Source organism: Neovison vison, chromosome 3 (genome assembly GCF_020171115.1).
Source record: "Neovison vison isolate M4711 chromosome 3, ASM_NN_V1, whole genome shotgun sequence".
NCBI lineage: Eukaryota > Metazoa > Chordata > Mammalia > Carnivora > Mustelidae > Neogale > Neogale vison.
The window spans coordinates 150706735-150719791 of NC_058093.1; the positions used below are offsets into that span (position 1 = coordinate 150706735).

General features: G+C 54.4%; 1 protein-coding gene across 1 annotated transcript in view; it reads right to left on the reverse strand.

The window, feature by feature from the left end:
* Positions 1-13057, reverse strand: part of RNF165 (ring finger protein 165) — a 65239-nt gene that overhangs the window by 12395 nt on the left and 39787 nt on the right. The window contains exon 2 of the mRNA XM_044244389.1: positions 1035-1279. Within this exon, the coding sequence (XP_044100324.1) occupies positions 1035-1279 (245 nt within the window). The remainder of the gene's footprint in view (positions 1-1034; positions 1280-13057) is intronic.

Consider the following 13057-nt stretch of genomic DNA (forward strand, 5'->3'; position numbering starts at 1 on the left):
GTCTATCGGTCCTCAGTGTGGTCCAGGCACTCCTGGGGGTCCCTGAGACTCCTTCATGGGGTTTGTGAGGTCAAATCTATTTTCATAATAGTACTAGGATGTTGTTGTTGTTGTTTTTGTTTTTTTTTTTTAGTACTAGGATGTTATTTGCTTTTCTACTCTCATTCTCTCACAGGTGAATGGTGAATTTTCTAGAAACTACAGGTGATTCTGGAACAGACTGCAGAAGAAGATATGAGAACACAGCTGTCTTCTATTAAGCCAGGCATTAAAGATTTGCAAATATGTAAAAAAAAAAAAAAATCCCTCTTCTCACTACATGTATATATACCTTCTTTTCAAAAAAGACACAGTTGGTCTTTTTTGTTTTTATGGGTTTGTTCTTGTATTTTTAAATGAATTAATAAATATGGTTTAAATAGCTCAGTTTTAATTTCCAACATGGGGTAAATATCAATAGTCATAACCTGTGTGTAAACAGAAGCTTGTGTAATCCTCAATAATTTTTAAGAGTGTGAAGAATCCTAAGGCACAAATGTTACAAACCCTTGATACACTCTCTTTCTCTTAACAGTTGAGGCTCAGAGTGGTGAACTGACTTGCCCCGTATTATCTAATTTTACTCTTCATTTGTTTCATAGCTGGTCACCCCAACCAGACCATGGGCTCTCTAAGGGCAGGGCGGAAGCAGCTATGTCCTTTGGTGTCCCTTAGGGACCTTAGGTGTTAGAATCAGGTGATCGTGAAGCTCCAGGGGACCTGAGGACTCCCTTCTTCCACCGTGAGCACTGTAAACACCAGTTATCCGGCCCCTGCCCCTGCACCTGGGTGATAGGACAAGGACACACACTGGCTACCGAGGGAACCCGTGTCGGGTCCAGGGGGCGTACACCGCCTGAAACTGCAGTAAAAGCTACCTCCCGCACAGAACCGCACGCGGTGACTGCCCGCCCAGCTGGCGGGGTGGCAGCCGGAAGCCCGGAGTCCTGCCCGAGGCCCCGCCCCCGGCCCCGCCCCGGCCCCGCCCCGCCCACCTCGGGTGCGAGACGAGCCTGCGGTGCTGGGCTTCCAGGAGCTGCTGCTGCAGGAGGTATTGCTGGTGCAGGGCCTGAGGTAGGAAGGAGGGACCTGTGACGTCCTGGAACTGCAGGGTGGGCAGCGGAGTCAGCGACTGGTGCAGGGTGCCGCTGTGCTGGTGGGCCGGGGCCATGTGGGCGCTGAGGCCCGGCTGCGACTGCACGGGGTGGGCCAGGGGGAAGTCGGGCGCCAGCTGCTGCGGCTGCGGGGGGCCCAGGTGGAAGTGACGGCAGGAGGTAGCGTGAGGATGCTGAGACCTTTGAAAAGGGGCACCTGGAGAGGCAAGGACAGAGAAGACTCCGTGACGACCCGCCCTGCGCCCCGCCCCTGCGGAGGGGACGCCCTTGCGGCTGGTGGGACAGGTGGCTTTCCTGCGAAGCCCACGAGGTCATTGCTTTCAGGTCCACCTGGCTGGCTGGCCGCTGCCAGTGAGAGGCTCTGGGCTGTATGTGCTGGAAGGGGGAGGCGTGTTCCAGGCAGTGAACAGAGAAGCCAGCATCCTTTAAAAAACCAACACACTTGTTAAAGAAGTTAAGGGCCCTGAAGGCAGTTTGGCTTTCCTGAATTAGACTCCTCCTATGCAATCTCATTGGCCCGACTTCCTGTTTTAATAAATGCCACCTAGAGAAAAGGCTGTCCAGTCTCCCGGAGGACCCAGCCCATAGGGAACCCTAATTTCCAGAGACAAAACAACCAGACATTGTTTTACATGCAGTTCTGTGAAAAGGACTAATACCAAAAAAGTCATTTTTATTTAAATAAAAATTAAATAATTTGTTATGATGTTATAATTAATTTAAAAGCAACAGTAAGCTGGGTTCAGGGTACGTTTAATCTAGTCTCCTCCACTTTTCTAAATAAAATTGACCTTGACAACAGGAAAGCCTTTACAAGTTCTCCATGAGGAATGACCCGGGAGCATCCTTTACTAAGTAAGGGAAGGGACTGGGCAAACTTCAGAAGCATTCACAGGGGTTTCCTGCTATATGTGGTAAGCTCACCACACATCTGCTCCTTCTAACCCCCACTGGAATGAGAGCAAAGGAATAAAGAGAAGATGAATAGATCAGGACAGAGAGAACAGTAGAAGTGACACGCACAGGCAACAGATTTTTGGAAGATGGAAAGCAGATGGAAGAATTAGCAGAACTGAGAAACTGGGAACCCAGTGCCTACCAAAGGGGCAGTCAGCGAGAAGTGGACAGATCTTTGCCACTCGTGCTGGAAAGATCAGGAATTGGAGGTGCTGGCTACTTTGGAAGGCAGGAGAGAGGACACTGATTACAAGTCTGTATGAGAAGGCATCTCCCCTTTCCCATGAAGGCACTGAAAACCTACCCCTTCCTCACCCTGACATTTTGTAGGGAAAGTGGGCCAGACAAGCTCCCATAGAGGAGGGCAGGTGCGCAGCAGTTGGGGGCAAGCAGGGGACACCCCCTTCTGCCATTTGGTTCTGAAAGCACCGTCATCCAGGGTGCTGGGAACTGGTCGCAGAAAGAGCTTTACAGAAACTTCTATTTGGGAGTCCGCAGTAAAATGTCTGGGTATCCAACTGGCCACTCTGTAATGAAGCACATAAATTAAAAATTCCACACAAACACACTCACACACAGTTTCTGGAAAGCTTTTAGTGACCTACTCTTCACTATGAACAGATAACCCAAGGGTAACCAGTCTCTGAGAAAGACTACAGGGTGAAAACAGAGAGTGTATCAAATTTTAAAAAGGAGAAAAGAAAAGGAACTCAGAGGAACAGAGGTAATGGAAGGACCAGGAAAAAATAAACTCCAGAAACACTACAGTTAATATCCTCTGAGAAATAAAATGTTGGATTCATGAAACAAGAAGATTTTTTAAAAGGAGCTAAGGAAAACAAGAGAAGCCAAAAAGAGGATGGTCAGAAGATAAAGCTGGGGAACTTTCCCAGGAAGCAGAATGAGAAAACCAAGAGATGGTAAGTAAGAGAAAACAGACACAAACATAGAAAGATGGGTCGGAAGTTCCATACGTGACTAGTGAGAGAGAAAAGCTGCAGGAAACAACCGGGAGGAGATTATGGAAAATATTATTTCCCAGAACTGACCATCTGAGCTTCTGGATAGAAGGCTCCCGGAGTGCTATGCAGAATAGACGGGGGCAGAACCCCACATTAAAGCACTGGTGAAATGTCCAAATTGTGGGAGCCAAGATCATCCTGACACCTTCCAGAGAGAAAGCGAACAGGGGCCACACAAAGGGTGTGGAGGGCAAAATAGCATGGGATTTGTCAAGGAGCAACATTGGAAGCATGAAAATGGAGAGAAACTGCCCTCAGGACACTGGGGAGATGGGGGATGGAAGGGGGGTACAGATCTTAATTTAGGACGCTCCGCCCAGCAGAAGGATTGATTGATCAGGTGTGCGGTTAGAATAAAGACACTTTCAAGCACGCAGGGTCTCAAAAATGTCAACCTTCACCGCACCCTTTCTCAGACACAAACCAAGAAAGAGGAGCCAAAAGTAGGGGATAGCACCCGAGAGAGACGGGCTCCCCCAAGCTGTGCGGGGGCTCCAGCCGCCATTTCAGAGGGGAGCAGGACCTCCTGTCGTCAGGCCTGACCATCAAGAGAGAAGAAGGCCAAGGTGACAGGAAGACGGGGCAAGAAGAGGGAAGGACGGCTGTTGAGAGAGAATGAGAAGAAGTGAGGGCGCCTGGGTGGCGTAGTTGGTTCAGAGTCCGACTCCTGGTTTTGGCTCAGGTCCCGAGATCGAGCCCCGCATCGTGGTCTCCCTGCTCAGCACAGAGTCTGCTGGTCCCCTTCCCTCTACTCCTCCCCCTGCTCACCCTCTTGCAAATAAATAAATAAATAAATAAAATCTATCTTAAAAAGAAGTGAAAGACAGTCATGACTTCAGAGAAAGGGAATTGTGTTTAAAAACAAACAAACATAAAAGAGTATATTGTAAGGACTCTAATCCAGTCTTGTCCAAAAGGATGGTGAGGTGAGCCACTGGGTGGAACTTAACATTTTCTGCCAGCCACCCTTCAAAGAAGTGAAAAGACACAGCTGGACCTAATTTTAAGAATATACGTTACATGGGCTGTGCATCCAATGTGTTACTGTTTCAACGTGTACCTGAGAGAAAAAAAAAATGACGGAGGTATTTTACATTGTTTTCTATCTGGACGAAGCCTTCAGAACCCAGTGTAGCTTTTGAACTTAAAATGCATCTCAGTCCCGACGAGCCCCACCTGCCCAGAGCTCAGCTGCCGCCCGTGGCCAGTGCCTTGGCTCTGGGAGAGCACAGCCGTAAAGACCGCCAACTGCATACCCAGAACGGACTTTTTAGCCAGGTTTCCTACCTGGCCTGCCTTCCCTCAGGGAGCTCCCCGTGGCTTACAGGTGAGATGCACACCCCTTTGCCTGAAGCGTCAACATTCCAGACACACCATGCACATCCCCCCGGTGGGCCCTTTGCTCACACCTCACCGACTGCCTTCCCCGTCTTTAAAGGTTACCTCTCCTCTCCGCTCTTCCAAAAATGCCTCCTCTGCCCACCACCCTCCTCTGAGTTCCCAGAGAACGCCCTGTCGGTACCACTCCTTTGGCACCTGGCAGGGGCTACCTTGGGCTCTTTCTTCACACTCACCACCCCCAGCTGGCAGAGCTTCGTGCCTTACTGTTTCTGGATCCCCACGCACCTCTCTGGGAGCTGGCGTTCAGTGGAGAGCTGCTGACTGCAGGGGGGTCTAGGGGAGAAACCGCGGCTTGGGACACGGCTGCACTGAGACGGCGGAGGGCAGAAGGGTTTGAAATGCAGAGGGAACGAGAATGGCAGGAAGGACCCGGGTGAGCTCTGGGTTTGAAAGCCGAGGCTTGCCCGGGGACCGCTCAGGCCGGGCTGGTCGGGCTGGCCAGCATCCTGCCACCAGGGCACCCACCCTGCAAGGGGAGCCTTTGGGTTTCCATGGCAGCCCGTTAGGAAGAGGACCCACGGGCTGTCCCAGCCCGGAGAGGCTGTGCTCCCCTGCCGTCCAGAACCTCCGGCTAGTGCACTGGGAGTAGCACCCTCTCCCCGGGACGGGCAGCAAGAGAAAGGGGATCCGAAGTGTCTGCCCTGTTTCAGGTAGTTTTACCTGCCAAGACCCTTTGACTTCCCATTCTGGGACTTTGGGTCCCTCTCCCCTCATCTCCGTCGCTGGATGATTCTGTCTCTGCATCCCCGCTCAGAAAGGGAATTGAAGCCAGGAGACAGACATTCAGGGACCCCAGGCTTGCCTCAATCCTGTGGCGTGGAAAGGGTCTGGGACAGCAGCAGAAATAGTATTCTATCTGGTCTCTAAGACCAGAGCAGTATAGAATATCTGGGCCCGTGACAAGCCAACGATCAGTGACGTCTGAACAGCGCTTACATCCCCAAATGCCCCCATCAAGAGACAACCCACAATTTTTCCCATTACAGTTACTCCCTTGGGTTAAAAAACAATCTCCAGATGTCTCTGATTACACTATCCGTTTATCATACTTCCTTGGGGCTGAAATGCCATCGATTGCAAGCTTCATCAGGAGCTAAATAGCGTTTTGAGGGAGTGAAGAGAACCAAGGAGCGCCCAGAAACAAAGCACCCTACTGAAGAACCCATCAAGTGTAAGACACAAAAACATCTTTGCGTCTTTGAATTCAGAAAATCAGTGCTCACAGCGTTGCCCAGAGGGCTGGGGCTGGGGGAAGCACCTTCAAGCAGGGGCCCTGGCCATGCACAGGGTGGGGGACGGGGTGGGTGCAGGCAGCGGTGTGCAGGGTTGCAGAGGGAGGCCCCGTCTAGCCTTGCACGGGGTGGGGGGGGAGCACACGGTGTGGGGCCCACCGGATGCCCACCTGGTCCACATGAGACTCAGCAGGTGCTCCCCCAGTGCCTGGGGATCGGGGACTGATTTGTGCCTCGTGGGCAGGGAGCCTGAACAAGCTGGCAGCTGGAAAGTGGGTGGATCAGAGGACAGAAACCATACGGCCCCACGGGGGAGGGAAAGGTAAGGAGAAGCTGAGGACTCTGCAGCTGAGGGCTGCGGGCAAGGTGGGTGGGGATAACGGTGAGCCAGGTCCCGAGTCTCTGAAAGGTTCATTGACATGCATCTGGTAAAGGACAGAGCAGAGGTTTGAACCGAGGTTTTTCCTGAAAGCCAACTGTGGATGGAAGGTGGGGCCAGGGCCAAGGGAACTAGGAGGCTTGATAAAGCAGGGGTGGCAGTGAGAGGACCTCTCAAGGAGGAGGAAGGTGCAGAAATGGGGCCAGTATGCCCAGAGGACACACAGGGACAGTCTGTGGTTTCTGGCCTGGGGACAGAGTCAAGGGGACCGGGGGAGCCTTAGGGCCGAGCCTAGGTGGAAGCAGAGGGGATCCAGGCCAACAAGTCAGCACACTTGGGATGGCGACTAAGACAGTGGAGCCATGAGGTCTAACAGAATCTTCTTCAGAGCAGGTGACCTCCTGAGCTGGAGCATAGTCTAGCTGTATTCTAATCTGCACCAACACGGTCACCCTGAAGTACAGGGGCTTTCATCCTCAAGACTCTGGGGCGCTGAGGCACCACCTTCAAGCCCTCAGACAAAGAGGGAAGGAGAACCTGATATCCCTTCAGCCTGCCCTGCTGCCCATGTGGACGGTCCTCGTGGACTATCACCTGCTGGGGCACAAGGCTCAGGCACAAGGACGGCCCAGGTCCCTGCTGCAGAGCCTACCATCGGGCCAGGGCCAAAGCTCTCCAGCTCCTCTCAGGGCTATGGGACCCTGGGAGAGTAGAGCAGACCCGAAGCCTCCAGGTCTCCAGGGACACCGGCCCGGTGTGACCCACCCTCCCCAGGTCCGTTCTCAGGGTGTCAGGTTCCTGCTCGTTGGCCCAGCAGCACCCTCCCTCAGAGCTGGGGGCAGAACAGGCGGTGGGGAGGGGAGGGATGTGGGGCAGGGCCCACAGAGTCAGAAGGGAGGGGGCGTCCCCAGACTCCCTCCCAAGGGCCCCAGGGCAGTGTGAGGAAACAGAGCACAGGAAATGGCTGGAAGTCTGGTCCCTGCTGAGCCCTTTCCCAGAAGCTAGGGCTGGGGCCAGAGTTCACTCCTCTCTGAAAAGCACAGCAAAGAAAACCAGTCTTTCGAAAAGCAGATTGCTGTCCACAAGAGGCCAGTGAAGAAGGCCTCTGCCACCGAAGAGGGTTTCCAAGCCAGGCAGGGTTATCCGGCAGCAGGGCCTGTCCTAGCGGCCAGCGTGCCTCCCCTCGCAGTCAGACCTGGACAGGACGTAGGACTTCTCTGGGCCTTAGTTTCCTACTTGACTTGTGACCCACAATGATGACACCTGACCCTGTACACCTGCCAAAAACTCTTAGCTGTCTGAGGTCACGAACATCTTCCCGCCAGTCTTCTCATCTTGCTCACTGGGAAGCCATGTAGAAAGCCCTGGAAGGTGCTTCTGAGCCGACTGCTGGGCTGTCCCCAGGGGCCCAGACCCAGAAACCCAGCCCCAGCCTCCTGTCCCAGCCTCTGCTGAGATCTGTGTGATGCCCAGCATCCGAAGTGGGCTAAAAGCAGTGAGACGCAGAGCAGACCAGCGCTGACCGTCAAAACTCAGCTTCCGAGGAACTACCACATTGTCCTGAAGCCCAATTCTCAGTATTCCCTGCCTAGATTCCCCTCCTGACCTCTCTCTCCCTCTCTGCCCTAGGTGACCTTCCCTCTCACCTCTCCCGGATCCCCAGGGGCCTTGCCTGCCTCCAGCCCTTGACAGCCACTCTCTACCTCAGCGCTGCTCTCCTTTCTACCCAGACTGCCATGCCCTGTGCAGCCCAGACTCCCCAGGGCAGATGCCCGTCCCCCTCGGAGCGCTCCAGGGCCTTCCCAACCACAGGGACGCCCCTCCCCGTGTCACTGCGGCACTCACTTCTTATACTTGGCATTTCGTTCGAGGGCAAATTTTATCTCCAAAAATAAGCTGTGACAAGCGGGCTTTCAGGGCAAATACGATGCAGTAGATGTCCTTTGTTCTTAGAAGGGGCTTAGGAATCATCCGGCAAGGGGTGGGGGGATGGGAGAATGAAGGGGAGAAGAAAAGAGAAAGGTAGGGGAAGGAGAAGGAAGACGGGGAAGAAAGAGGGAAGGAAGGAAGGAAGGAAGGAAAGAAGGAAGGGAGGAAGGAAAAGGAAGAAAGTCACTCATTATCTCAAAAAAGATAAAGATTTCATTATTAGCTACTAAGGAAATAGAGTTCTTCATGGAATCATCGACTATTCAAGCTAAAGGATACTTGGGGAGTGGATAGCTCTATTGAACAGAGGAGAACCCCGAAGAGGGAAATGTGGGGTGGCCTGTCCAAGGGCTCCTGGGTAGTCACAGCTGAGCTGGGGGCCAGGGCTCAGGGCTCACCCCCCCCGCTCTGCCAGCACCTGGGTCCCCATGTGCCCATGCATGTCCCCACACGGTTCTCCCAGAGAGGAACCCGCCTGTCCAGGTGGAAATGACGAGTCATGGCCCCAGTGGTCCCACTCCCCCTCCTTACCCCCATCCGTCCCCCAAATGCCCCCAGGAGAAAGTGTGCTCCTGCCTAAGGAGGTACCCATGATATGACAAGGACCCAGCTGCTGTGCCTCTGGAGTGCAGGACGGGCTGAGGAATATGCAAGCTGATTGGGATTCCTTAGGCCCAGCCCTGTCTCCTTGGGGCTTCAGCCTCAGGGCTCCCTGCTGGCCTGAGTAAAGGTCAAGGTCTTGACCCATGTTTCTAGCCCACTGGGGGCTTCCATAGCTGGGCAAATCTATGAGGCCCTGGGAAATCCTATGCCTCATGGGGTTTGACTGATGAAGGATGAAGGAAACCCCTGGGTACAGGCACCAATTCGGGGAGCCTCGTACGAACATGCATGTGGGTAAACTAGACCCTGAGGATGGGGTCAAGGGGGTCTCAGCCCTTGGGCAGTCTGACACGAGGAAGAGCTGATAAAGCTGGACGGGAGCTGGGAGGAGGACAGTCTGGGGCAGGTAATAGCTGCCCGAAAAGGGATGAAGCTCTTTCTGGCCGAGGTGGGTCAACACAAGGAAGATGTCTCTTAGAATGTCACCATGTCCCCCAAAGTTCCTCACCACTGGGGATAACCATGCAGAGGCCCACAAACGGCCCAGCCGCAGAGTGTGGACCCCGGAGCAGGAGAGGGTCCAGAGTGCCCGCAGGACCCCTTCCCGGGGCCCACCATGACATGACGTGAACTCACTGCCGCATCTCCCCGTGCCAGACTGGTCTGCGGCAGCCCGGGAAGCGGTCCTGGCTCTGGGGGAAGGGAGGACAGGGCACAGCAGCAAGGAGAAGGCAATCCTGAGTCCTCGGCACCCAAGCCTGGAGGCCTGAGCTGAGGTGCAAGATGTGAGCCCCAACTCAGACTCCCTGTTCTACTCCATGGGACCCCCCACGGGCCTCCTCTTTCCTCTGCTGATTCTAGTTTCTCACATCCACTGAGCCTCCCAATGGCCCACACTGACTTCTCCAGCCGGGGTCACGTCCGAGTTCCCTGTGACAAGAAATGCATGCTTTGTGATCCAGTCAGATGCAGGACATGACGCTTGGGGAGGTGATAAAGGAAAGATAGGGGATTGGGGGGAAGCTGTGGGGAGTCTTGAATTGCGAGACCAGGAATCCGGTGTATACCTCATGAGCTGAGCACTTGGCAGACCAGGCAAATCAGAGATGAAGAGAGCAAGTGAGCCTTGGGCACAGAACCCAGCTCCCTCTACTGTGCCTCCTACTCCCTTATCTCCTCCAGGTAAATTGGTTTAACCTCTTTTGCTCCTGTCTGATCTACCCCAGGAGAGGCCTGTTCCCCAGCAGCGTGGCTTCTTGGGCTGCCCAACATCTCCTTTCCTCCCTCTCCATGGTTTGGTTCCCTGACCAACAGAGCCAGAAAAGGAAGTGATATGCCCAAAGGGGGCCTTTCCAGCCCAGAACAGCTCTGTGAATTCTCCCCAGGGTCAGTCTTTGATCTCTAATGAAAAGCTCAGCTTCTTCCAAGGAACTGAATTCCGGGCTCTCAAACCACTGCTGGGAGGGGAATTTCCATCCCAAGAAAGCCTACTTGCTCTGGACCTGAGACAGTAAACTGCATCCTTCCAGCAAGCTGCAACAGGCCAATGTTAACTCTAATAGCCCTGGGGACAGGAGTAGGAACAGGGAGCCGGAGGGAGTGGCCAGCTAGGGACCGTCTGCAACTGCAGACAAAAACGGGACCATCTTCCAGGCAGCATCCATCCCAGAAGACCCCTTTTCTCCATCCAATGTCAAAGAGGTCTATAAAAACATCCCCAGCAGGCGCCTGGGAGGCTCAGTCTGTTTAGCATCTGCCTTCAGCTCAGGTCATGATCTCAGGGTCCTAGGATCGAGCCCTGTATCAGGCTCCCTGCTCAGCGGAGAGTCAGCTTCTCCCCCTGCCCCTCACGCCCCCCCCCGCCCCCCACTCATGCATTTTCTCTCTCTCTCTCTCTCAAAAAAATCTTAAAAAAAAAAAAAATTCCCAGCAGACTCATAAAAGGGCACTTTGTGGAGGGCATCTAGGGTCAGGAGACCTTACTACATGAGCGCAGGACCTGGATCTATCTCATTCACCTATATTCCTAGGACCTGGCACAGATCCTAATACACTGTAAGAACTTGCTGAATGAATGAATGAATGAATGAATGAATGAATGAAAATGAACAGTTGAACATGTAGGAAGTAGCATCTCGCTAACAGCCTTGGCAGTGTGTGAAACAGCTGCCCCCCGCAGGCGTTCGCCCTGGTGGGCTTGCATGGCAGCCCAGGAATGAAGCGTACTAGCTTGGGGAACATCGCAAACAGAAAGACTGCCAGATTCTTCCAGTGAGTAACAGGGCCCAGCTGCAAATCCAGCAGGGATGGGGGCGCTGAGCCTAGGAGGTGGTCGCTGTGAATCACAACCAGCTCACTCAGGAGAAGCAACAGCTTCAGACCCAGAACAGAAGCCGGCCTCTCGCATCCCTGGCCAGGGAAGGAGGGTCCCCACTGTTGATGGCATTGGTTAGCTTTCGTAAACCGTGTGCGGCGACTCCCGGGTCATGAGTGCAAGTATTCCGTTCGTATTCTTGATACTCCAGTAAATTAAAAAAAAAATCAACAGCAACCAAACCCCAGTGACTTTTAAGAAGTGCAAGGTCGCGACCTAGACCTGGTCCCCCTAGCATGACCTGGTGCCCAATGGGCAGACCAAGTCCCGCACGGTGCCGTGACGGACACTTTCTCCGGAGGTCCGCGGAACACGCGTTCCACCCACGCAGAGCTGAGCCCTGGCCCCGCGAGCACCCAGGACTGTGCTGCGGGCGACACCGTTCCCCACCAGGACACTTCTGTCTGTCCTGACACTAAGTTCTCTTGCACGCTACTCCGCAGAAGTGTGTACAGGAGTTCAGATCGGGGCCTCGCTCCGAAGCGGGTGCATTTTGGTAGGATTCCTTTATGAAGTTCTAAGGGTGGGGGTTCAGAGAGAAGCCGGGGAGTCCAGGCAACGGGGGAGACCTTGGCCTCCCCAAGGCCCCTGAAATCAGAGCACATTGGTGGGCAGGCAACCGTGTGCTTTCAAAAGGAGCCAGGCGCACTTAAATTCGATCCCCAGACATCACTGCTCATGGGTACCTCGGCCACCACCCTGGGCATGGGGTGTGAGAGACACAGAGACAGAGACAAAGGAGGGAGGCCCAGAGGACCTTGGTTGAACCAGCTGAGAGGGGAGAAGGGAACGCAGGAGAGAGGGAGGACTGGGAGGACTGAGCGGGGTACCACGAGAGGGAGGAGATGCCTGGGCGAAGCAGAGCTGCAGGGATCTCACACCTGGCAGATCCCAGATGCCTCACCAGCAGCAAACGTCCTTCTCAGGTCACCCCCAGTGACTCTGCCTGACCCTTGGCTGCCCCTGGCTTGGCGTGTGATAGCGCCGGCCTCCCTCCACCCGACTGGCCTTTCCCAGGCAGGCCCCAGGCCAGCTGTGCACTCAGCTGACCACTTGGCATCCTGGGTGCTCATTTTAGGCCAGTGTCCCTTCCATCAGGTCACCCCGGCTGGGCTCAGAGCCCTCCCCCCAAGCCCAGACGATGCCCGCTCCCACGGGGGGAGCCCACACAAGCGCTCAGCATCACAGCTCTGGGCTGCAGCCTTCCGGCCTGCAGGGTGAACACGAGACCCTACTGGGGCAAGAGGCTCCCAGAGAACAGCCGCCACTCACCTTCCGCTGGGCCTGGGTGCAGGGAACACCCACTCTTCCCAAGTCCCCTTGCTCCCCATCAAGCTGCAAACATGGTCCTGTGAGTGAGATGGCGGGCAGGGGAGTGTGCCAGGGCACCCAGCACCGAGCCACCCCCCACCCAGGGCTCTCTGCCCAGGGAGGCACCGCAGCTGGCCTCCTACTCTCAGGGTGAACCCAGGAACGACAAAGAGACACATGGCCCAGTAACAACATTTCTGCCAAAGCCAAAAATTCCCGGGGCGGGGTCGGGGGGCAGGTGGCCACTGCCTTGGGTTAAGCCTGGCTCTCTCACACTCCTGCAAGACATTAAGTCCCTGGTGGTCAGCGGGGATGAGCGTACAGAGTATTCCGTCGGTGCAGACTGGATGGAAAAGCACGGAGGTGCTGAATGAGGGAGCCACACTGGGAGAGAAAGTCTATCTTTATCCCCTTCACAGCTCCACCTGACGGCCCTGAGGATGAAGCTAGCTAGATGCGTGATAGCCCTTTGCTGGGTCTGAAACTCTCTGGCCACATACTTGCATTTGATTCCAAACCTGACTTATTCATTCATCCAGTATTGACTGTGTGCCTCTTACAGGTCAGGCAATGTTCTAGGTGCCGGGAATGCAGCCGTGAATAAAACAGCTGGAAATCCTTGCGTTCATGGGACGGTGGTCTCATTCTGTATTATCCCGTGTGCTCACCACATGGGACGGTTCTGTATGTGAAAT